At 41.1% G+C, this 26,621-nt stretch overlaps 1 protein-coding gene across 1 annotated transcript in view; it reads left to right on the top strand.

The window, feature by feature from the left end:
- USH2A (usherin) overlaps positions 1–26,607 on the top strand; it is a 374,541-nt gene extending 347,934 nt beyond the window's left edge. Inside the window, 8 exon segments of the mRNA XM_063152181.1 lie at positions 10,036–10,245; positions 11,420–11,658; positions 12,236–12,453; positions 14,418–14,594; positions 15,839–15,922; positions 17,360–17,604; positions 19,791–20,021; positions 26,184–26,607. Of these exon segments, the coding sequence (XP_063008251.1) occupies positions 10,036–10,245; positions 11,420–11,658; positions 12,236–12,453; positions 14,418–14,594; positions 15,839–15,922; positions 17,360–17,604; positions 19,791–20,021; positions 26,184–26,273 (1,494 nt within the window). The 3' untranslated portion in view covers positions 26,274–26,607.
- The last annotated feature ends 14 nt before the right edge of the window (positions 26,608–26,621 follow it).

Raw genomic sequence — 26,621 nt, 5'->3', positions numbered from 1 at the left:
GCTTGCAGATGCAAGGATGGAGATTGTACAGCCTGTGTCAGCAGAGCTATTGTTAGACCAGATTTCCTTGCTGCTTTAGGCAGGATCTGTGGGGAATGTGAATGCAAGTGCAGATGGGGCTGAGTAGACAGTAAGCATCACTAGCAGACCCAAACCATACTTGTTAGGAATCTTTCTTAGATGGAGAAAATCTCTCCAAGCTGGATGTTGTAGATATTGGCTATAGGATGTTCTCAGCTGGGCTAACTTTTAATTATCTCAGTCAGAAGCTGTGTTTTGGGAAGTGGATACCACAGAGACTTTTTTCAGCCAACATTTTTAATGACTTATCAGTGACAGATAAAAAAAAAAAAAAACTTCTTAATCAGATTCCTGTGCTTTATTGTGCTGTATTCAAGACTTAGCTTTTTATCTTGGTTCTTCTCCATAACTAGGCTGAGCTTTTGATTGGAACTCTAAATAATTTTTGTTTTTTTTCACCAGTGGCCATTTATTTCACCATGAGAAGTTTTTCAATGCATGCATTTGTCTTCCATTTAAGTCACTTGCAGCAGTCCTCTGGGATGTATTCTGAGCTTCTCCATTGTTGACAATTTATATCTTGCCTGTGAGACAAGTTATTCATAAGTATAGGGCTTGGCTTTTGCTATTATGCTGATGAAACCCAGATTTATATTTCACTTAAACTGGATATTGATTCTCCTGTCTCTGTATTTGAGGCTTGTTTGCTGGACATAAAACTTTAAATGCAAGTGAATTTCCTCCAGCAGAATGCAGTTAAAATCAAAGTGCTGTGCTGGGACTCTCTCCAGCATTTTTGGAGTTATTGAGATTTAGTTCAATGCTCTAATAGCTTCTTTGGACCTGAAATCAGGACTTTTGAATCTGGGCTTTTGGGGAATTTTTTCATTGGGTTTTGTTGGTTTGTTTTGTTGTTTTTTAATTTGTTTGTTTTCCTGGAAACTTCAGCTGAATATTAGGTTTTATAAAACCAGGTGCAGAAGCTGCAGTTCCAGAAATGATGACGTGAGTTTAGAAGCTCATGCTGACAGAAGAGACTATGCCCCCAAAAATGCTTAGGTTACTGTTCTTCAAGGAAGCACATTTAGACTTGAAAAGGCCAGTTCTGCATATTAGCACCTGCTGGTTTGCAGTGGGGTTTTAAGTGGCCTACAGTGCCTATTTCCATACTTCAAACAAAACACTAAGATCTTGAAACTCCCTCTGTTGGTCTAGTTGTACATTTAGATACTTTCATCTTCTAGAGCATCTTTTAGGTATTTGTTGGAATTCTGCTTGATATCCCCAACTCTATTAACCATGTACTATTGTGTGATCTCCTGAAAATCCCCCTGATTAAAACAAACATTATCACTCATGAGGCCTGATGAGTTTGCAAGTGCAATCCTTTGTTTCCTGGAATATTTCTGAAACAGGAGTGTGTAGGCCCTCCTTGGGAATCATTGGAAGTGGTGTGCAGTTTTGCCATACAGCAGCCTACAGAGTCAAACCTATTTTTCTCAGCTAAAGAAAAGCTCTTCTGAGCAGAGACTTGTGGCATTTAGTGCAAAGCAGAGCTCTCAGAGTGTGGTGTGATTTCCATGCAAATGCAGTATCACTCCTCCACAATTACACTTAATTGTGTTCTAAAGCTGCTTCTTTGGATTAATGGCTTAATGTCTTCCTGGTTTAGGACACATCCTTATTTCTATTTGGCAGGCACAGAACATGTAAAAGACAGAAAATTACAATTGTCCCTCATTGGAAAGGTTTATGGCTCCCTGCAGAGGTTTATTCTCCAAGAGGACTATGCAGTGCACCAAGACAGGGCTGCAGTGCTGGAGGTGTCTGCCTCTGACCACTGTAAGAGGCACGGCATCCCTCCTGTGTGTGCAGAGTCCTTCTCACCCTCCTGTCACTGCAGCCACCTGAAGGGTCTAGGAAATACCCCGAGACACACCAGGGTAAATATGTGCTGGGTCCTCTCCAAGAGAAAACAAATGATATTCTGACTTTGGAGGGATAAAGAAGGAAAAAAAAAAAAAAGGATGCAAAGTCATGAAGACTAAGGACCAACTACATGGGGTGTGGAATAGGTTGGCTGCATTGGTCATTTTCCAATGCTAGGAAGGACACTTGGTTTACCAGCCTGTCTGTCACATTGTTGGCTGAGCTCCAGCTTGTGCTGATTAGTTACTGACAAACAGGTCAGTGACTTCTGCAGTTTAAAATCAGGTAAAACTGGTTTTCTGGTTGACCAGTGATGGATAGTTACCCATTTGTAATATCTCTCATAACTGATTCCTCTTCATCTTTAAATTCCCCATTTCTTCCCATCTCTCTGGCAGAAAGATGCACTGCAAGACAGTGACATTAAAAATTTAGTTCTTTCTTCTATTCCCTTCTTGTTATTTTGTTTGTGAGACTTTTTTCTTACAAGGTTTCTGTTTCCAGTTAAAGAGAATTTCTCGTAGTACATCTGCATTAGACTGCCACACTTGACCTCAGCTTCTGAAGAATAAAGCAGACATAACCATATTGTTTCACTGATGCTATGATGATACCTAGTCTAGATACCCTCTTGCAGAGTGAGACACTTCCTTTCCCCTAGTAGAAAAGGGCCATTTGAAACAATGTAATTTTGTTCTTTAAGCCCCACCTCAGGCAGTGTGTTTCTTTTGTCAACATAATCTTAAATTCACATGTGTTGATGCAGTAAAACATTGAATTTTTTTCATTAAATTAAATATTAGACTGGATTTGTTGGCATCCAGGTTTACCAATGAGACTCTCACAGTGCCACTCATGCAGGACCCTCCTCAGTAAATTTTGGTTCTGACATATTCAAAACCATGGCAGGCTATCCTTTAAAAAGACATTAGTGTGAGTACCAGGGGAAAATATACTCCAGGGCTGTAGATATTTCCTTGATATGATTTCCTTGATTGTATCTTTTTATTTATGAGGCATAATTTATGACTGCTGAAAAGCAAACTAAAATGAGTGATGACTAACTGCAGCCAAAGTAATAAATCAGGAGCAAAGAAAGAAGTGGTGATTTTGATCGAATCTATTGAATTAGCTGTTGCCCTTAGCCATTACAGGTATTGGAAAGACCTTTTAATATCTGCTTATCTCTCTCATGGGAACTTGGTAACTATCTCATTATATACCCATAGGAAACAAATTATTTAATTTTCTATCTTTTAGAGTTAAACCTTTTTACATCTCTCATTAATTACTGGCATTATACTGTGTTATATGGAATGAGCTTTCTTTAAAATTTGGTAATTTTGTTTAAGTCCCAAAGTTTTTGCCTATTGTCTTTCCCTTTTCCAGAATGGGTTTAGTAGTTCTGTTGTTTGCATTTGAGCAGTGGAGATGAATAGCAATGTTAAGAGGCTCTAATTAACACAGTGCTAGAAATGGGGATCTGAAATCTATCCCATTATATGTTTATGACCTCCATGAGGAGAGTAACAATGTTGAAGAGAGAAAAGTACGGGGCAATCTGAGAAGGGCCGATCAGGAAGCACACATGTGATTACTACCTTCTTGTTCCCCTGCTCATGAATGAATGTGATACTTTCTTTTACCTTGCCTTTGCTCTGTCCACCATAAACTGCACCCACTTTTTAAACTTCCTGCTTTGCTAATACCTGCCTGATACTGAAGTGCCCAGATGTGAATACATTATCCTAATGCTGAATGCTAGATTTTGGTAGATAAGCTTTGTGCTCTGAGCTCTGCTGATATCACATAAGTAACTCCAAACTGGCCAGCCAGTACAACAGTCAGTTTACAAAGACTTGTTAAGGATGCTGCAATTCATGGTGAGAGGGAGGTTCTTTGGTTTTCTTTGATTTCAACCAGCCAAGACTGTGGCCTCTTCAATTGTCTTGAATGTTGCTGTCGGAACATAACCAAAAATTGAGGGCTGTGTTTCTGACTTAGCTGATGTCAGATCTTATGTGACCCTAAAGTATCTTCCTGTATTGGAAAGAATTACACTGTGAAAACTCTGCATTTATGGAAAAGTAAGGCTAGAAATTGAACAAATCTAAGTCAAAAATGGAAAGCAAAGTCTCAAAGTAGTGCTGGGTCTTTGAGGCCTCCATGAAACAGCTTTAGAAAGAGAGGAGCAGTACAAACTTCTCTGCTACCATTTGTCTCGCATGTGCCAAGCTGTGCCAGTATTGAATTCTTTTTGGAAAGACCAGCAGTCACAGGTGTGTAGAGTCTTTGCTTACCATAAGAGCAGAGGTCCAAGTTGTACCTGACTCTTACACACAGAAGTAGAGTTACATGCACGTGTAAAAGGGTTGGCTTGGTCTGACCTTGTGGTTCCCAGAACCTACAGCCCTCCGTAGCTCCCTACAGCTCTGAGCAGTGCTCAAAGCCAGGGAGAGGTGGTAACTTACTAGTGAGACTTTTTCTAAGGCAAAAGGCTGTTTTCTGAGTGTCTGAAGGAACTTGGTGCAAGCTGCTGACACATTCTGAGCTGACATCCTGTCCCATCACAGACACACCTGTGAGGGACCATAGACTAAGCACAGTGCAAAATGGCACAAGGCACCATGACTGTTGGACATGCAGGGAGCCAGAAGCCACTGCTGGTTGGTATTCAGGTCTTTGGCTTGCTCTCTTGCAAGCAGAAAGGGTGAGAAGCATCTGGCCTCTGTGCTATGCACGGTATCCCAGCTCTTCCTGGCCCGGGAAATCAGGAGCAGCTCAGGACTGCTGCCTTCATTGAGGAGAGCTGCCCCCAGCACCCTTCTGCTGCTGAGATCTCTGCAGCAAGGGACAGTTTCACATTCTCCACAGGCTGCTCACTGCCTGAGGGTCCCCTTTGCAGGGGTTTGAGTTCAAAACAAAGTTTCCTTGATACAGATACAGATGAGGCTTCAAGAGTGTTATAGCAGATGAATCTGTGTGGTTCAGGGATGGAAGTCATCTCATGGGCTTCTTCCACTGTCAGCATCTACAGTAATAACATCATTATTCTGTATCTATGCCCAAGGTGATTTTGGTGCCCTTGTTTCTGCCCTTATTGCAGAAGCTGTTAGCTCTACTAGGCCTGAACAGGCTCACTGTGGTAAGATGACTCTTCTCAGAACGTCCTGCCCTGCTTCTCGTAAGTTTTGCTCCTTCTTGCTGTGCTGGTGAACCTTCAGGTTGTACTGTGATCATTTTGAGCAACTGATCACAGGTTTCTTCCAGGAACAGGGATCTATGAAGGCTCTATTTATGACCAAAAAACCCCAAGCTTAGTTACCTGTAACTGGAATTCTTCAGTTCTCTGAATATATGCTCTCTAGAGAGTTTTCTCCCCTCTCTTCCCTCTCTGGCTCCACTTCAAAGTGCAGTCTGAGCCAGGGGCCAGCAGATTGATAAAACATTAATTAGTAACCTTTGGTAGCTGATTTCAGAGCCCTCTCCTGGTTTTTAGGGACACTGCAGCCTTTAACAGCAACACATCTTTTGGCAGGGTGCTGAGCCATGCACCATGATGTCAGACTTAATGCTTTTTGAGGCAGAATATTCGAAAAGTCAAGATATAAGAAACTTTTCTTGGCTTTCTGCTTTTGTGTTTTGCCATTTTATACATCCCTCAGATGTGATTGCTTCTTGTTTGCTCCATGTTCCCATGTGGTCTTTCATAATTGTAAGAAGGTAATACTGCTGCCTGTTAGGCTCTTTATATTTCTGTATGAATGTGATTAAATATTTGTGATGCTGATTATGTCACAATTTATTAAGATTGTCTATGACCTCAAAAAGCTTTTTACAGAGGCCTAAATATGAAATTTCAGTTTAACCAGACTAGCCAGGCAACATCTTCTATCCATGACTATTTAGTAGTGTTGTCTTGAGAAGCCATGACGTCTGATTTTAAAGACACTGCTCATTGTGGTTTCTGTTGCCATGCTGCCCCATTTTTTTCCTGCAAAGAAGCAGCTAAACACCAGCATTTCCATCTGCAGTCAGTTCTGTGGATTTACTGCCCCAGGTTTCCAAACACTGACCAGGATTTACTTGGGTAGCAAGTAAGGGAAATGTTTTTATAACCATCCATCCTTTTACAGATGGTTGAGCAGAAGCAAAGGGAGTTAAGGGACTCGAGCTTAGGTCAGTGTAAATCTGGAATTCAGATCCTCAGAAGTCCTGTTTAGCTGTCACAGCTGTCTCAGAAGCTGGCATTACAGATTCTCAGACACCAAGGGGGTTTCTGCTGGACGCATGTCTTGGCAGGGCTGAGTAGCTGGTATCTGTCTAGAAAGCATGCTCAGACCATGTCTGTCTGTCAGGCCCACACAAACATGGCCATGACCTTGGCCTTTTTTTCCAGAGAGTTGGGCAAAGCATCCCAAGAACAGAGGGGTCATCCACCTGGGCATTCCCACTCCAGAGGGGCAGCAGGCCTGACTGCCTTTGGTGGAGCATGTGATTGAACCTCAGTCACCTGACTCTTGAAGGAGTCCTTTAACCACTTAGCTGCAGTATGGAAGGGGATGAGCACAGAGTCACAGAATCTCCTGTGGAAGGGGATGCACAAGCATCATTGAGTCCAACTCCTGGGTCTGCACAAGTCACCCCAAGGGTCACACCATGTGCCTGAGCATTGTCCAAAGGCTCCCTGAATTCTGTCTGGCTTGGTGTTGTGACCACTTTCCTGAACTCTGTCTGGCTTGGTGTTGTGACCACTTTCCTGGAGAGCCTGTTCCATTGCCCAGTCACCCTGTGGGTGAAGAACCTTTCCTGATACCCAACCTAAAGCTCCTCTGACTCCACTTTGTTCCCTTGGGTCACGTCACTGGTCACCAGAAGGCAGAGATTGGTGCCTGCCCCTTTGCTGCCCCTCACAAGGAAGCTGCAGGCCACAGTTAGGTGTCCCCTCAGTCTCTTCCAGGCTGCAGTGGATTGGGATTCTTCTTACAAGGTTATTATTAAAACCCCAGGCCACACTAATGACCCCAGACCTGGCAATGGGTGACAATAAACTGCTGTGTGTGAGGACAGCACCATCAGCTCAGGAAGGGTTCTTGGAAGGGTGCTCAAGTACAAAAGGCCTTGTCACATTGTTCTCAGCTAAAAAGGAGATGAAAATGCATCAGGAGCCAGGTAAGGAGTATCTGCATGTCACTGTCACTCCCCTGCTCACACAAGCAGGACATTCCTTCCTCAGCTGGGCTCCCAACCCATAACTGTGGTGTCTGATACAGGCCACTGCAGGGGTGAGGAGGGAAGGCAGCAATGCTTTTCCAACAACATTGCTGTTGCTTTTCTGGTTTCAGCCCATTCCCAGGCTCAAAGGAGACTTGTGTGCACATCATGTTTTCATTATTCTGTGAACATTTTTCAGGAAAGGGTCTGTCTTTGTCTCTATTTAAGCAATTCAAAGCCGCTGGCATCCAGTAATGAATGCAGCTGTGGAAGCAGAAGTCAGCACTGGGACAAGAGAAGGCATCCCCACTGTCATTATCCTACTTTTCTCTCTTTCCCAGAGGTGACTGTTCTGACAGTAGAAACATTCAGGAATTCCAAGCCTTCTGTTTTGTCTTTTACTTCCTCCAAAATGCACATCAGTCCTGCACAAAATATAAGACCAAACGAGATAATGGGGAGCAGAGTGTCCCAGGGTTAGAGGGACTCCTCTCTGCCATAAATCTCCTAGTTCTGTTGCACAAGAGGACCACGCACTGCTTGAGATGGGGAAGAAATCCTCACTCTGTTCTGTGACAACAGCCATTTCTGGTTCCTGGCCCTTTCCTAGTAATAAGAAGAGGCTCCTTGGGGAAGTGATCATGGCACCAAGCTTGAAAGAGTTCAAGAAGCATTTGAACAACACTCTTGGGTACACAGTGTGACTCTTGGGAATGGTCCTTGGCAGGGCCAGGAGGGACTCGATAGTTTTTGTGGATGCCTTCCAGCTCAGCTTATTCTGTGATTCTGTGAATTAAGGCTTCTTTCTGAAATACGAGGTATGGGACCTACAATAGATGAGGGATTGATGAAGGGAGGAGTCTCCATCCAACCCTCAGTGAAGTGTTTGCTTCCCAAATGAGTTGCATCCCTCTCTCCTCCAAAATTCCTTGGCAATTCCATTCTGAAGCTGAATTCCTGCGCTACACAGGAAGGCTCTGTTCCTAGCTCATCACCTTCACTCTAGCTGTGGCAGCTTGCTCAGCAGGTCAGGCCCAGTGCTGTTACACTCCGTGCTCATTGAGGCCACAGCCTGGATGTAACTGGAGCATTGAGCCCAGGTAAGCACTGAGCCAGTGCCAGTGCCACACTCAGAGCTGCTCTTTCCATGTGAGTTTTATTCTTTCCACAAAGAAATATGACCCTTGAAATGAATGACTGCGGGTAAATCTTTGTAGCAGCTGGAACTGAACTGAGATACAGGGTTTGACCTACTGCAGTAAAGAGAACAGTTTGACTTTATGAACAGTTCACAACAGAGATGTATTACTGATTCCACTGAAATGAAAGTGCTTTGGCTGAGCATTTATTGCGGGGCATCATCTCTGCGTAGGATGGTTCTGTACATTACTGGTGGAATCAGGCAGGATCTTTGGGTTTGTGATTGGCAGACCACAACCTTCGAAGACACTTTAGTTGTTTTTATCCCTTTTCCTTCCTCAGGCTCCTTGTAAAGTGTCCTGTGTTCTTGGAAGTTATTATTGCAATCTGGAAGGATTCAGGGTCAATTTTGAACACCTCTTACTTCTAAACCTCCTGTTTTGTTTCAAGACATAGTCCCACCATTCCCGTCCCCAGGACCAGTGCCCAAAGTAGATCACATAAGAATGTGTTTTACTGTAGTTAGAGCTGCTCAACATGAAAGCTTACTAAGGAATACTTACACTAAAAATCGCTCAGACAGTCCTCTTGTATTGCCATTTAGATCTATCATTCTGATTGATCACTATGTGGTTGGCTAATATTGAGTCTAATTTAACCCTATATGCTCATGCATCCATCTATTCTGTCTATTGTTTCTGACATTCTACAAATTACTTACTCATGCAAATGATGACCTAAGGCAACCTTTTATGATATTCGTGTTTAATTATACAAATGCTTTTTGATAAATAAGATTATACATCCTTCCATATGTTTATTCAGTCCTTGATGAAAGCAAAATTTAATTTTCATGCAGATTTGTTGGAGAGTGTGTTTAATAAGTGCTGAGTTTTATGTAGTCTGCAGATCACTCTGGTTTTGGGTAGCTGACAAAATCAGTAGGCATAGTTCATAGAGACATGTGGGTTTTAATCAGGCCTAATTCAAGCTGCTAATTTTTGAAATTTTGGAACTGAAGTCATTGCCTTTGTGCTTATGCAATAAAGCAAATGTTGTTGTGAAAATAAATGAGAGATGCCGAATTAATGACACACTTCAGTGGGATTTATTTATATTACAAGTTACTGAAAATATTGCCAAATAACTGATACATTAATATTTTTAGGAGAGGGATGTTCCTGTAAAGCTCACTGGTTCTAATGAGTAACTTGAGTTTGGCTTGTGTGATTCAGTCAAGGTGAATGCAACTTTTAAGTGTCACCCAAGGCCAGGCTGAATTCATCGGGGCTACCTGCATACATGAAGAAAATGCGCAGAAGGGAGAAATGTCAGGACCAGATATGAGTATCTTTGTTCAGATGTCTTTGAAAACACTGTTCTTGTTGATTGCAGCTCCTCCAGGAGTCCTCTTGGCATGGTGTGACACAGACCGGGGTAGGAATTCAGAGTGTGGGGATCAGGTATGAAGAAGACACGAGAGCACACACTGCCTGAGACATGACTTTTTCTTCTTTTCCCTAAGTGTGGCAGTGGGAAATATTCCACCCTTCTGTTAAGAAATTACTGGGTCAGCACAGGTGCTGACTGGCCATCAAGGGGCATTTTCCAGGAGTGCCATTGTGCCGTGTTTCACCCAGTGTCAGTGGAGCTGCAGTAGCCCCTCTGGCTAACAGCAGGTGTTCTGTAGGCCTGGGCTCTTTGCTGACAGTTTCTTTGTTGTGTTGGAAGGTGTGGTCAGTGAACTCGGTGGGCCGGACGCCCAGCAGCTGGTCCCGCTGCCGGACAGGCCCTGCCCCGCCCGAGGGCCTGGGAGCTCCCCTCTTCAGCACCGTGGCGTCCACTGTGGCTGTGGTGAGCATCAGCCCCCCTCTGAAGCCTAACGGGGTGGTCAGTATCTACAGGCTGTTTTCTAATGGTACCAGAGGGACTGATGTGGTGGTGAGTATTGTCAGCACTTTTTCTGTACTTGTATTTTCTAGCTTTAACAATTTTGTCATTACAAGCTGCTGCTGTTGGTCACAGACTGCCTTCCTCTCCTGGCTCCCATGGTTAGCTGCTCTGCACTGCACTGTCCTGTCCGTGAGCTTAAGCTGTCTACTGATTTCACATTACCCATTTATTCCTTCCAGTGCACTTGGCTGCGGCTGTGTCTGATTCAGCCAGCTCGTCCCACTGGTGCCTGCATGGCCTTCCTTTTCCATTCCCTCACACCTGCCATGCTGCTGGCTTGGCTCTGCCTCTGCCTCTGCCCCTGGCATCAAGGAGTACCAAGTCCTTCCCTTTGCTTGCTTGACTCTCTTCTTCTTATTTTTTGCTGAACTCTGCTGAACCACATACTGCCAAATGAGAGCAGATGTTGCCCCTTGTTGGTGTTTTCTACATATTTTTATTTCTTTGGCTTCAAAAAAGCTTTACCAACAAATGACTACAGCAGAAAGGTGAAGTGGCAGTTCCTGTGGGCAGTTTCAGAGCAGGGCACTGATTCCTTTGCCAGAACTGCCAGGTTTCCCTTGCTGAGCTTAGGAAAGTTTCCTAACAGGCTCACCCAGCACAATGTCTGTTTGAATGCAGAAGAGCATCGTGTTGGCTCTTGACTCAGAAGCTCCTACCAGAGAGCACATTCTCCTGTCTGGGAGTCACCTGACCCACCAGACACATTGGTGTCATGCTGCTCAGCTCTGTTTCTTGCATCCACATTGAGGAAGCTTGTGAGATATGCATGATTATTTGCCAGCACATTTATCATGGAACTATTTTCCACATGAATTTATTTTCTGCTTCAGTACCACTTATCCCAGAGTCTTTCTTTAATGGCTTTCAGCTTCTCTGTTGCTGAGAATGACATTTGCAGTTGACATACAGTGGTCACAGCTCAACTAAAGATGTCCTGAGGCCCCTGATGGCATGGTCTTTTCCTTTGCAGAGCGTCCTTTAACTTCATAATGGGAGAAAAACACAGAGTTCCCATTACACAACAGCTGCATTAGTGTCACACTTAAAGAACATGTAGAATCTTCTGCCCCTCTTCTTCAGGGGTTAATTCACCTCCATAACTCTTATTTAGTACTTGTGTTGCTTGAAGCTGTGACAAGTTCCCTCTTCATTTTCACAGTTGTCAGAAGGGACTGCCACCCAGCAGACAATACACGGGCTAAAGCCTTTCACCACGTACTCCATTGGCGTGGAGGCCTGCACCTGTTTCAATTGCTGCAGCAAAGGGCCCATGGCTGAGTTCACCACGCAGCCAGCTCCGCCCTCGGAGCAGCCTCCGCCGCAGATCCGCACCGTGACCTCCAGGAACGCCTCTTTCCAGTGGAGCGCCCCGCAGTCACCCAACGGCATCGTCACCAGGTAGGAGCTGCCCCCCAGCTGAGCTGCACACCACCTTGGCTGGAGCTAGTGCCAGAGCAGTGTGAGCTGGAATTCCATGGCTGAGGGCACTGAACAGTTGTGGCAGTCACACACCTTCCTTGTCATAGTGGTGGTGACATTCCCTGTAGCCTGAACATTTTCTGGGAAGTTTTTACATGCAGTGATTGCTTTTCTCCTGAGCAGGATACTGGGGAGGATAAAGGTGGAGAGGATGAGCTATTGTGAGTGGAGATGATTGTCTGGCAGCTGTGGTTGTGTAATGAAATAGTTGTGAGTTCAGCTGGCAGTGATGAGAGAGCTGCAACTGGAGTTTCTTAGGCAAAAGTCCTGACTTGCAGAAGAGGGCAGCAAGGTAACAGGCATCAACAGTGAGTGTGACTTACTACCACAACTGCCCAGTTATCTGACAGTTAGGACCAAAATCTCCAAGAGAAAAACTGGGAACAGGCCTGTTTTCTTCTCCAGTAGCCGGACAGACAGCAGTTAGGACAAAATGTGGGATTGGCTTTTATGTTTTAGGGCCCTTCCTTCATCACAATCTCAACTTTGTTCTCAGCTATGAGCTCCACGTGTACATGGCGTGTCCTCTGAACCTACAGCCAGCAGTGAAGGCTTGCAGTCCTGGCCCAACTGAGGTGAAGTACACAGGGAAAGGACAGAGTGCCAACGTGTCCAACCTGGAGCCTTACACAACCTACAACCTGCGAGTTGTGTCCTACAACTCCGTTGGCAGTAGCGCCTCCGAATGGATCGGATTCACTACGGAAAAGGAGCGTGAGTATGAGAAATGGTTCACTGACCAGTCATGCCTGTCTCTGAGAGCCAAATTACTTCCTCACCTCTAGGAGAGAGGACATCCCCAGAAACCTCTTCTTCCCTGTCCCTGGTCACTGTGTCTCTGCTGAACATTCATTGAAATTCTACTCTGGGGCTTAACTGCTCATTCCTTCAAAAATATTTCTTTGCTCATCATCTGATGTCACATCATCTATCGTGGGAGCCTGGAAACCTTTTATTTTACTGAAAATGGGCAGCAAAGCTGCAGAACATAAAATATTTTAAGTATTACCAGAAGGCTGGTGTGTAGTAATAAAAATAACGCCATAAATAATCCCTTGGAAAAGTGGAGATCTTGAAAGAGATCTGGTGATTGTTTTCAGGAACAATCTTATTGTCCTAATTCATGCCACACGTCTGCTAGGATTCATAAAAGTTTTCCTTGGATACCATCTGAATAACTGTATGCTTGTGAACACTGAAGTAAGAATTTTTGCTGTCCAACCACTGCAGGCAGTGCTTTAAGGCCATGTGGTGGTATGCATGGAAATTAAACATGCAGGACCTATGCCTACAGGCAGAATAGATTTTGCCATCAAAACTGAATTTGTAGTAGTCTAACATCAGCTTTTATTAAAAAGATCTATAATGCTGTAGCCAGAGTCATTCCATAACAGATGAGATGGGCATTTCATCTCAGTCTGTCAGGTCAGGGCAAAGACAATGTTCACTTTTTATCTCATGTCAGGATTTCAGAATCACCTTTCTAAAAATCCCTTTTGCATCATTTGATAGTTCTGCCAAGTAATTACTCAAAATCCGTAATCTGATACATCCTTAGCTGAAAGTTTCAGGTGGAACAGGCCCAGATTTTTTTAATGTTACCACTGGGAAAAAAAACCCACACCAAAAACAAAGGAAAAAAACCACAAAAAGACAACCAGCCAACCAAAAAACAAACAAACAAAAGAAAGATCCCTTATGTCCAAAGCTGTATTTTATTAAATTGCAAGTTAAGAGGCTGGAAAATGATTATGAACTTTTAAATGGAGAAAATTCATAAGGAACTGGTGAGACACATAGAACAAAAGGATTCGAAAGCAATTTTTAATCCCCCACCCACTAGATCCAAAGTCCTCTTCTTTCAGTCTTGCTTTTCTTGCCTTGCTGACCTCTTCACACCAGGTTTGCAGAGTCCCTCTGACTCCCTCCTTCCTTGAGTCTCTCTGACTGCTTCCTCTTGCCTTGAAGGCTTGCTTTAGTGACAGTGGGCAATTAGCAGCAAAGTGCATCTGGGCAAGCAGCTTTCTTGTGAGCAAAAGAGCAAATACCAAATACGGGGCAGATGGCTTAATGGCAGCACCACAAGAAAGGACCACCTCAAACTTAAATGAAGTTTTTTTCAGCAAGCTGTTGAGCCCAACTGATGAACTCTTCCTCCCTGAAGTGAGTTCTGGGTTTCTTTTCTGTTTGCCTGCCATCTGTTCTCATTTTTCTGAAACCCCATGTTTTCATGTATGCGCACGTGTTTAAGATGATCTCAGCAATTTCTTGGGGCTTGCAAAAGAACCCTCTTCATAGCAGCTCCCACAGCCCAGCCTGCTGCAGTCAGGCTTTCACAACCTCCTGTGTCTCCCTGTCCTCTGCCTTAAGCTGGAACTTAATTTATAGTTTTAGTGTCAGTACCACATACACAAAGGCAAAGGGAGGGAGTCCAATATTTGATTTCAGGATATATCTCTGCTTTCTCAGTGCAGAGGCTGGCATGCTACATCAGCTTTTTCTGTTCACCCTGTATCTTCCCTAATCATACACATGGATATGAGAGAGAAGGGGAGTGCATGAGGCAGAGAGCTTGTGTTCTGGAGAATCTCTTTCTCTTGGCTGTATAACTCACCAAATCACTTCTAGCCTATTGGCTAGAAATTCACAGAATTGATCTCTTTTTCCTTGTCCTGCAGCACCTCGGTACATGGCTCCGTTCTCCGTGGTCAGCAATTTATCTGTCATCCACATTGACTGGAGCCGCACCTTCGTGCTGAACGGGCGCCTGAAGGAGTACGCGCTGACGGAGAGCGGGCAGCGCATCTACAGCGGCTTCGACACCGAGCTCTACTTGCCAAGGACATCTGACAAAAGTCAGTTTCCCACAGCTTCCTCTCCGGGAGAGTCTGTTGAGTGAAATTAATAGTATTGTATGCTGAACTTTAAAAAAAATTTCTCCATTGCAATCCCAAGCTAAGACCAAAGGAGCGTACAGCCGCACCAAAAAATATCTAAAAAAAAATCTTTATAAAGAATTCCATAGAGCTAAGCTTTCTCTTTGTCTCGGTTTGGAAGACAGGAGTCTACTAAGGAAGGCAGGAGCCTCCCCTGAAATGGAGAATGTAAACCCTCCCCACCCCTCCAAATTGCTATAAATTTTAAATTAAGAGGCAGTCAGGCAAAAATATGGGAGCAAGAATAACAGTTCTTTAATAGAGAAGAAATAATAAAAGGATAAAATAAACAATGCAGTGCACTTGAACAACACTGGTAGAGTAAGAACTCAAACCTGATACCCTGTGGGTCAGGGTGTTGGTAGCAGTCCAGTTGGAAATGTGGTTGCAGCCCTCCTGGAGTGTCAGGTGGGGTTCTGTTGGAGCAGGGATCCTGCAGAAAAAGGTGTAGTCTTCCTCTGAAGGTCCAGTGGAAGAAGAGGCAGCTGCTGTTCCTCTGGGGAATCCAGTGGAGAAGCCTTGCTGGTGTTCCAGAACCTCCGGATTATATCTGGGTAGGAATGCTTGGCTCCTCCCTCTGGGTGGAGCATCTCACAATGGGATGTTACAGGTCTTATCAGTCATGCAGTGACATTCAATAGTCTGTTATCAGCAGATGTCCCCTCTCGAGGGAGGAGTGGTTGTTCTGTTTTGATGATGTTGGAATGTCATATGTCAAAGAATTCTGTAATTTATTTTTTGTCTTACTGATTACTGCAATGGTGCTAATGCTTTATTTGTTTTAATTCAAATGTTCTTAATATGTTTGTTTTAGCCATGAATGAAGTATGAGGGATTTAGGGTGAAGTGGTGAAAAAACTGAAAGTTGCCAGAAATATTGGAAAAGGAAGAATTTAGTAGTGAAAGAGGAACATAATTTGTAGCAACATTGTAGTGATGATTGCTTATGATCTGCCATGATTCATAGTTTAGAATTTCAATACCAATGTGTAAAGAATTGTGAAGCTCTGATATGGGGTTCAGGTGGATTATGATGGGTTACATGCTATTCCTGCCTTGTTTTTTTTAGACCTGCCTGTTTGCTGGTAAATAATGGTGAAAAGCAGCACCTAAATAATTTTTATTTCTGCTGCTGACAGTATTTTCTAATTCTTTTTGCTCAGCCTTTTTGTTTCAAGTGACCTGCATCACTGATGAAGGGAGTGCCATGACACCAGTCATCAAGTACAGCGCTGGAGAGGGAGTTGGTAAATACATGAAGAAATTACCTAGCACCTGTTCATTTGATGTGTTTGTGCTTGAAATTTGGTATTAGTGCATGCCAGGCAGGATGGCATCTCACTGCAGGAGCTTCCTTAGTGCCTTGTTTATGAGGTATGTAGGTAATGTGCTTTTTTTGCCATATATGGATTTCTGTTCTTTACATCACAGAATTATTGAGTCCTTTAGGTTGCAAAGGACCTTTAAGATCATTGAGTCCAACTATCATAGAATCATAAAATGGTTGGGTTGGAGCTTCCAGCCCCCTGCCATGCAGGACATCTTCCACTAGACCAGGTTTCTCAAAGCCCCATTCTGCCTGGCCTTGAACACTTCCAGGGGTAGACAATTCTCATTATTATCTTCAGATCTTCTCCTAAAATATGTAATATTCTTTCTTTTATTTTTACCTAAGTATATTGCTCCAAAATACTATGCTTTTTTCTGCTAAGTTTCTTGTTTGAGCTATTTCTAACTGAATCAATTAACTGGTTTAATTAAGTTCTTTTTTATGTGGCATCTTGTTCAGCCTTTTAAAATAAATCTGCCTTATATTTGCAATTAGTCTCTACTCTGCATTTCCTTTATATCCCTTTTTCATGCTTTCACTCCATTATCTTGCAGAATTTCAGGCAAGGCTGCCTTAAAGGCATTATAAAATCTTCCCAGTTGCTCTGCATCTGCCACCTTCCACACTCTGTCCCTTTGTTCTTTTGATTGCTGCTTTTACCCAGAGTCTATTGAAAACTTGAATGGCACTGTGGGCAACTTGCAGAGGAGGCTTGCAAGCAAAGGTGTTGAAAATTCCTTGGCCAAGAGTTTGGTTATATATGTAGGATTCCAGTTAACCAGGAAATACTGTCACTGAGATTTCTTACGCTTTTGTTGTGTATAAGCAAAGCCAACCATGTGACTGGTTTGTTTTCTGGCAGGTGGGGGAAAGGACTAGTAAAATTTTTCATGTTGCTTGCATTTGTATTAATGTGTTAAAACCTTCCTCCCTCTCTTTTGTTAACTGCACAGGCCTGCAACTGCACAGTTGTTCTGGAGAGAATGTCCTCTATCTGTACTGCTCTGAAATTACTGTAGTAATTTCCACTCTTCAAGGTTACTTGGAGAACCCTTTTTTCCTCACATTCCACCACCACCACCTCCTTTCAGAAGAGCTGCTGATGCAGTGGTGATTTCCAGCCTAAGCAGCAATGCCAGAGCTTTAAGCAGGGTCTCTTGAGGGCAGTAAGTTTTTTATTGCAGCCCGCTAGCATATTGAACCATTATGCCACCTTGAACATAAGTGCAAATAAGCACATGACGACAAAATTACTTAAATTTCTGCCTAATTTATTAGCGAGGAAAGGGATGGCATATTGTTAAATGCTTCTTGAAATAACTGTCCCTTTCTCCCCTAATCCCTCTTTTTACAGGTCTGATCTTGACAACACCTGGAGAGAAGGACAAAGCAGAGTCCAAACGCGCAAAATTCTACAACGAGTTGTGGTTTGCAGTGCTGATGGTAGTTCTAGGTTTGATCCTCTTGGCTATTCTTCTCTCCTTAATTCTTCAGAGGAAGGTCCACAAGCAACCCTATGCACGAGACAGGCCTCCTTTAGTTCCACTCCAGAAAAGAACATCACCAATGAGTGTGTATTCATCAGGTGAAACCCATCCGGTATGTTTGGAAAAATGCAACCAGTGTATATCCATGATACCAGCCCTATCAAACACACACACACACACACACACACACACACACACAGAGACTTTTTCTTCCTCCTTCCAACAGTTTGTTGCACACTTGGTTACCAAGTGGAGGCTGTTCAGTGTAGGGAAAGGGCTGTCTGGTCCCATATGGTTCCATGTGGGCACACCAAGCAGGGTTACAAGAGCTTAGTCCGAACAGAGCTCTGGGACACCTGGTATGCAGGTCCTGAAATGCTTCTGATGCCCAAGACAAACTTTGGATCTGGAGTCACGGGAAATGCAATGCCATTGCTGTCACCTCACATTAGCTGACATCTGCAGTAGAGCTGAGGAGTCTTTGGCATGCTGTGAGAAGGTAGATGATAAAATGTGCTTTTTCAGAGGAACTTTTCATGAGTTCCCAGCTGCCTGCTGTGGATGGCTAACCAGGATCAATCTGACAGTCTTTGTCAGGTATCCAGGAGATATGCCTGCAAAGAACAAGACTTAGGGAGAGGCTTTATTTCTTGCCAGTATCCATCTACCACCCAGCTGGACTGCTCTAGGACAAGCTGCATGCCAGGAAGGTTTGGAGTAGAGTGAGAGTAATCAGGGAAAAAGCTTGAAAACTTCACAAAATGCATGTGTGTTTTTGCCCATGGACCCACTGTGGGGCCATCAGAGTGGTGGGAGGAGGGCTGCTGGGAAGTGATAAAGAGGAAGGCTCTTTTTATCCTGAGAAGTTATAACTCTGAAAAAGAACACATAAAAAACATGTTCCATCATGTAGCAGAGTAGTAGCGCTATCCTACCCCTTGAAAAAACACAACAAAAGGAATATGGCAGTTGTTATGGGATTGAGAATGGGAGCAGCCATGCCTTCCATTTTCATGCTTCTTCCAGGCACAGGCCATGAAATGATTCTTCTTGTCACTTCTCAGCTTCTTTTTCCTGTGAGCACCATCTAGCAGCATAGTGACTCCTGCATCCTTCACGCATTCTGTTCCTTCTTGTCTTGGTGCCAAGACACTGCATCTGTGCCTCAACCAAGAAGCTCTTGGAAACAATGGGATTTCCAGTGTGCCCCTTCTCCTGGCAAAGGCTAAGAGCATAAGAAACTTTTTTTTTTTGGTCTCATGGTTTTGATTCCTTTTCCTCTACAGTCTGTCATCTTGTGTTATTCCTCTTGACTTTAAAATGTCTTTGCTGTTGGCATGCCTGCACAATTCCTTTCCATGTTCCTGCTCTTTCTTTTATTTTCTTTTTTTTTTTTGCTTTATTTTTCTTTATCCAGCAGCTCATGGACTTAATAGAAAGAAAGATTTTTAGTGCAGCAGTTGAAGGACTGATCTGAGAAGTTAGGGTAGAGCTATTATGGAGTGGCAAAATTGCTTATTTTACAATTGTTAGTGAGGTCATGGCAAGCAATGCTGGCTACACACACAGTACTTGACCACTTAAAAATTAAATGGTGCCTGGTCTTTGCCAGTTCCCCTGCTCCCCCACATCCTGCTGCACTGCTCTCCCTCACAGAGCTGCAGCTAATTCACACCCTCTGTCAGGTACCCCTACACTGCAGCTTGCCCTGCCCTAATGCTTTCCCTCCCTCTCTTTGATCTCAGTTTGAAACTATTGCTGACACATCCGATTCGTCAAGCAGCGTCACTCTCAAAAGATACACGACGCACTTTGAGGTAGAGTCCTCAGCTTGCAGAGTGGCCAGACGTGCGGTGTGTCAGATGACCCAAGCATGCACAAAGGCATCTGACACTGCATGTTTCTCCTGGTGGGTGATGATTTTTCCCCTGGTGATGAAAAGATCTGCAAACATCCTCTTGCTGTGCAAGTCTAGACTATCACAAAAATCTTTGGACTTTTGCTTGTTGGTACTTTAAAAAAAATTAGGAAGAAGAAAAGAGAAAAATTGGAGAAAATTCTGGTTTAGCGTTGGTGGGTTTTTTGTTTTGTTGGTTTTTTGTTTGTTTGTTTTTAATGATATGATTGTTCTACAGTAGTGAAAGGTCTGGGCTTTTTTTCTTCTGTTTATATAACTGCATGATTTTGAGGCATGGTTTTCTCTGTTCTCTTCCACTCCTGCTTTCATTTTGCTCAGCTAAATTATTTAAAACCATGCCCTATATTTTTTTTATTTATTACTTTGTGTCTACCTGACAGGGACTGGCAGATACGAAAATCCCGGGGGCAGGTTCTCCCACGAGCAACCGCAGTTTCCGTCTGGGAGCCGGGGGCAGGAGGCCGAGCCAGGGCCAGCTGAGCCGCACGTACTCCCCCGCCTCTCTCCACCGCAGTGTCAGCCAGCTGCTCAACCTCTACGACAAGAAGACCTTTGATGACTCACCTTGGGATGCCATCCTTCACAACCACCGCACTACTGGCCGGGGCTTGGTAAGGGCTCCTGCCCCCCTGGGGTGCTGCTGCGTGTCACCTGCTAGAGATTTGTCTGTTCTGTTGGAATCATGACACGTCTAAATGTCATGACTGCCTGGAGATGCAGCCAAAAGGCCTAGAAGGACTTGGCCATAGCTTAGGTCCTCAAAATTCTTCAAGTCTACTGTTCTCTTCTAGAGTTGCAGGTGATCACACACTGCTCTTACAGGATGCAAGCGATCCATGTGCATCTCTTCATGGTTTCCATTGAACTATTAACTCCATGGTTACCAAGGAAATGTACCTTGAAGAATTCCCTTCAATTTGGTGTTTTTTTTCTTTCCATGCAATTCAGCAAATGTACATGTCTGAGGTGGGATGTCTTGGCATCCTTTGCACATTTAGAGCCAGAGGCAGGAGGTTGTGTTCCAGTGACTCCTGTTCTGTTAACTGGGACTCAGGTGCTGATGAGATCTGCTCTCTGTCCTCTGCTCAGTCGCAATGCAGAGATTATGTGAGTGCTCAGATCTCCTGGCATGTGTGACAAATTAATTCAAATTCTGCCCACATGGGACTAGAATAAGGTTAGGGGGGCAGGCAAAGTATTTCTCTTTTAATACAGGACAGAACTAGACAGTGTCGTCAACAGGGATCTGAACACACAGATACAGGACATGAATTCCAAGCCAAGGACAGTGATGACCTCCCTTCCTCCTTGTCACCAGGAAACAGGCTTTTTAACTTCCAACCTTCCCTGACCAAATGCATGAGAAGGGCTGCAGTGATCAGTGAGACATGAATTTCCTTCCTAAAAAATATGAAAATTAAGGTTCCTAAAAAGAACCCATAATGGGGGTGAAGGACCTATGAGGTAGTAACAGAATTAGATGGTTAGTGAGTGCAAGTTAGTGAGTGGGGCTTGTCCAAAATGCAAATGAACTGGAGGATAGTCTGATACATAAATCCAAGCAGCTTCCTCAGACTTTCACCTTCAGTTCACCAAACACCTGGAAGGGCTGGAACATATGGGCTTACCACAGAGCAGGGGTGTTGGTTCCATCACTGTCAAACCCACTTAGACCCCAAGAGCAGGACCAAGGAGGCCAACAGGGTAGTGATAACTGTAGGCAAAACCCTTCTAGGTACAGCTTAACCTCCAGCCTGCACTCTGCAGCTCATGGACTTGCCAATCCAGGGGTGTCATGAGTCAGCCTTCCCATTTTCTCAGAGCTATCGAATCCTTGTGATTTAATTCCCTGGGGATTAACAGCTCACCAGGGTGCCCCTTTCTGTGCTCTCATTAGCCAAAAGAACAGCTCCTGCTGCTCAGAGGGAGCTCTTGCTCCAGCCACTTACCCTGGGCTGACACCAGGACTTGGTTGAGGATGCAACCCCCCCATGTGCGCATTAGAATGAGTTTAAAATACTGCAGTGAGTTTCAGGAGTGGCAGAAGCCAGACAACAAAAATTTTCATTTTCCTTTTGGTGGCAGACAACCCTCACAGCATGAGCTCAGCTGCTTTAGCAAGTCAGCAGCTTTTCTGTCTCTCAACCTCACATTAGATATGTGTACAAAACAAATACAAAAAATGTATTTATTTTGGTTTAGGATAAATTTGACAGGAAAATTTTAAAGAGGATATTTTAGAAAGTAGATTTAAGTTTTTGGTTTTTTTAATTAGTTTGGGAAAAGATATTTTGGAGAAAAGTGGAAAAATTGTTTATTTAATAGGTAAAGTATTTATTAGTATAAATAATGAAGAATAATAATAAAATTTTTTTGTGGCTTTAAAAGAGATGATAAATTTTGAAAGTTTTTTGTGGTTTGTAATTTGGTTCATTTAGTTTTTTATTCGTTTTTTTGGTTTTGAAAATGTGGGTGAGTTGGTGTTTTTTTGGATGTTTAGAGTAGGTTTAAATAGTTTTCAGAAAAGGAAAAAATTATAGTTTAGGAAATTGTTTTGTTTAGTTAGTTAAAATGTAGTTAAAAGTAAAGGAGAGTTTCATTTTGTTGTTTGCACTGTAGATAATATAATTTAGGAGCTGGAATGTGGCGAAGTGAGTGCGGTTTTTGAAAATAAATTGTGTGGTGTATTTTTGGGGTTTTTTTTTGTTTTTAGAATTAGTTTAAAAGGTGTAAAATTTATTTTTGGGTTAAATTGATGAATGGGAATATAATTTAGTATTATAAACTTACTTCAGAATATTTTATTTTTTTATATTTATATTGTTAACGATATACAGAATATATAGCTATATATAGATAGATAACAATAGTAATATTTAGTAATTAGTGATATTTATAGTTTTATATATATTTATATATAGTTTTTATTTAATAATTAGATTTTTTGGGTATATATGGCATAGTTTTATTTTTTTATATTAGTTAAAATGTGTAATTTGTTTTTTTATGAATGGGTCTGTTTATATTTGAGGTAGAATTGATTTAAACTTTTTAAAATAAATTTTTGATATGTGTTATTGAGATTTCAGTTTTGTTTATTGTATATAGGGATTTAGATTGGGTAGGGTTTGTTGTGTTGGTGGAATTTTGGTTGTTAATTAGGTGGGTTTGTTAATATTTTTGAATTTAAAAATATTTTTATTTAATTTTTTTTCTGGTGGTTTTTAATAGTTTAATGTATGTTTAAAATTTTATTTGTAGTTGGTATATGGTAGGGGATATGGTATAATCATTTAATTATATGGTTTTTAGTTTAGATGTTGATAAGACTGTTTTTGAAATCAGTTTTGTTGTTTAATTTAATTTTTTAGGGGTTTTATATTTTTAATTTACCTATTTTTAAGGTTTATTTTAAGGTGTTATGGGTTGCAATGTGAGGTATAGGGTAGATCTTTAGTTATTTTGTGGTGTTTTTTATTATTGTTAGTATATAGTGTTTATTGTGGGGTGTTTGGGGTGGTGTGATGGAGTTAATTTGTTAGGTTTTTTACATTTATATTCGGATTATTGTTTATATTGCAGACGTTTTATTTGTTTGGTTTGTTTGATGGTAGTATATATTTTATAGATAATTTGAAAAATATTGTTTATGATTAAATTTATTTTTTAGTTTTGTATTTATTTACAGGTGGTATTTTTTTAGGATTTGAGGTATTATGGGTTTATTGAGTTAAGAATAATTATTTGTGTTGTTAATTTAAGTTTTTGATTATTTTGTAGTTTATTTGTTGTTTTGGTGTTTTTTATTAGTTTGATTTTTGGGGATATGGGTATTTATATGGCGGATTTTTATGGATAGTTTTTTTATTTTGGTAGTGATGTTTTTTTATTTTTTAGTAGTTTGAATTGGGGTTTTTTAATTTGAATTAGGGTTTCTTTTGTTATTTTTACAGAGTATTGGTTATTACTTATGAATTAGTGTAGAGGTAATGTTTTGGGATTTTTTGATAATGTTTAGGCTTAGTTGAAAGGTTTTGAGTTTAGTAACTTGGTTTGATTTATGTTTTTTTAGTAGCGGTTGTAAGTTCTTGTGTGGGGTTTTATATGGTTGTTTGTTTTTAATTTTTGTTTTATTTTTATAATGTGATTAGAATTATTAGTTTTATTTTTATAATGTGATAAGTATTATCATATCAACAAGAATCCATTATTTTTATAATGTGATAGGAATTTATTTACACTCTTTTAGTAAAAAGAGCATAATTTTTTTGTTGGTCATTGGTTGGATGGTAGAGTTTTTTTAGTTTTATTTCTTTTTCATTTTTTTTGTTTATGAGATTAAAGGTTTTATATTTAGGTTAAATTGTAATTATTTTTGAAAGTTTAGAGTGATTTAGTTTTTTTAATATGGGTGTGTTGTGTGATGAGTGTAATTTATTTGTTTTATGTGGTATTAGTGATAAGGTGGGTAGAGGGAATTTTTGTTTTGAATATTTATTTTAGTGTTGGCAGTTGGGATGTTAGGACGAGTTGTATTTTGATGTTGATTATTTTTGAGGTGGCTTGGATCTTTTTATAGGTTAATTTTTTTTTTTTGGAGTGTAGTTGGTTTTACATTTTTTCTAATTTTGGTTTTGGAATTTTATTCATTGATTCTGAGTTTTATTAGGTATTTTTTAGTAAAGGCTTCAAGATAGATTATGGGTTTTATTTGTAAAGTAGAGCATGTTTTTTATATTTGGTTTTGATTTGATTGGGTTAAGGGTTATTGTATGAGTGATTTTTTGTTTGATTTGGGTAAAGGCTTGTTGTTGTTTAGGGTTTAATTGGAAAGTAGGTTTTTTTGGGTGATTAGGTGGAGAGGGTTTATAATTTGGTTGTATTTAGAAATATGAATTTTTTAAATGTTTATAGTGTTTAGGAAAGTTTGTGGGTTGTTTTTGTTGGTTGGTGGAAATGTGAGTTTGATGTTGGTGGGAATTTGATGTTGTTTATTTTGTTTTTTATTTTTAGGAGCTTGATTTTTTTAAGTTTTTAAATGTTTATTTTTTGATGGTGAAATTGGTTTTTTGGAGAACTTGGATGATTTTTAAAATATTTTTGTTGTTTTATTTATTATATAATGATCTTATGTAGATGGTTTGGAGTTTTAATTTTTTTTTGTGTAGTTTGGATTAGTTTATGGTAGATGGTGGGATTGTGTTTTTATTTTTGGGGTAGTTAGGTGTATTGTATATTTTTTATTGTAAAAATTGTGTTAGGGATAAAATTTGAGTTATTTTTGGATAAGAGAATAAGTTTAGGGATTAAAAAGGCATTAAAATGTTTTAAAAGTTTAGGGATTAGAAGTTTAGGGATTAGAAATATATGAAGGTTTTTGTTTTGAGAGATTATGATTTTATGGTTATTGATTGCTTTTTTATTATAGAGGAAGTATAATTAAAATATAATTAGTATAGGTTTTTTATTTTTTTGGATTATGTGTTGGATGTTAAAAAATGTCTTGGCAATGTTATTACTGGCACATTACTTTGTTGTTTTGGATTTTTTGTTTGTATTGGAGTTTTAGTTTGGTATGTTTGGTGTGGTAGTGGTTAGTGGTGGAGTTACTTTATTTAAGGTATGATAGTCTATAATTAATTTTTAGTTTTTTAGATTTGTGTATGTTAAATTGGGTTGTTGAAGGGTGAGTGGGTTTTATTGAGTATTTTTTTGGCTTTTGGTTTATGGGTTATTTTGTGGATGGGGATTATGGCATTTTGAGCTGTTTTGTACTGTTGGCAGTGCACTGTTGAGGTGGCAACTGGTATTTGTTGTTTTTTTATTTTTAGGAGTTTTATTGTAGATGGGTTTTTTGATAGTTTAGGTAAGGTGTTTAATTGCTTAATGCTCTTTGTTTTTATAGCCAGTATCTCAAACACTTACTTGAGGTTTTTTGGGTTTTTGAAATACTTACTTTGGAGGAAGTCCATGCCTAAAATGCATGGGGCTTCTGGGCTAGTTACAATATGGTGTTTCTTTTATTCATTTTTAGAGTCTTATCAGTGCATTGTTTTACATTGCCCTGAACAAACCCAAGACAAGGCTCTGCTCCTGTGTTGCTCAGCTACTCTCTTGCAAAAAAACCTCCTGCAATGTTTTTGAGTCAGTTCTTTCTCTTTATTACACACAGTATCTTAGGAATGGTGGTTTCAAGTTTGGTTTGTCCAGCCTGCAAATCAATCTAGTCAATGGCTGCAGTGGCCCAGGACACAAACCTGCACTAACACTGCTAGTGCCCTCTTTATGCTATGGAAATGTTTATTTCTCTCCTGCTTTTAACTTTCTCCTAATGCAGGAGTGCAAGTGGAAAGTCAGGCACTCCCTTGGAAGCTTGAAGAACAAAATTTTACCTAAATCATATGTGAGGAGGTTGTTACACAAAACAAAAATGTAAACATGTATTTTTTCTTTTCATGGCTCCAAGTTCCCCAGTACACTGTAACAAACACTATATTATTGACTATTCATCAGATATATAGAGTAATTAAAGGGATTGATTGTGGTTTTTTTTAAACTTACTGCTTATTGTGAAAATCTAATTGCCATGGATTCAAGTGCTTGAATGCTTTAGATTCTTATCTTATCCTGGGAGGAAAAGTAGGACATAAGAAATGCACTTATTTACCTATTTTAGAACCAGTTTTAGTGGGGAGGAGGAAAGAGAAATGAAGGAATCACCTTTAGTCTGGTATAGCTTTGGCTGATATTCTTCTCTTTTCCCTTCCTTACAGTATGTAGATGAAGAAGATCTTGTCAATGTCATCAAAGGCTTCAGCACTGTCACCAAAGAGCACACCACATTCACTGACACCCACCTCTGAAGAACTAAACCAGCTTTTCTAGAAAGTGGAAGTGGGTAACTTGCCAAAAGCAGCCTGCATGGCCTTTGCAGGCAGGGATAGAGCTGCTGTTTCCCCACCCCTTGCCCTGGAGTTAATAGATAAAACTGGTTTTCGGGAGGGGACTGGGGAGGGAGGGTAAGTTGGCCTTTTTTTCAACATCCCTTTCACTGTGTAGTAAAAACTGTGAGCTAGCACTGACACCTCAGAAAGGTAGAGAATAGTTTGACAATCCCCCAGTCATACAGTAGCAAAAGACTGAAGGTAGAGGCTCCCATCTTTGTCTCTCGTCCAGCTTTCCCAGCTGAGGAGGGTTGTAGGGGCAGGGGA

The sequence above is a fragment of the Melospiza melodia genome, chromosome 3 (genome assembly GCF_035770615.1).
Source record: "Melospiza melodia melodia isolate bMelMel2 chromosome 3, bMelMel2.pri, whole genome shotgun sequence".
In the NCBI taxonomy this organism is placed as follows: Eukaryota; Metazoa; Chordata; class Aves; order Passeriformes; family Passerellidae; genus Melospiza; species Melospiza melodia.
Note: the sequence above shows the minus strand (reverse complement) of the source record. Positions and strands in the feature narration are given on the sequence as shown.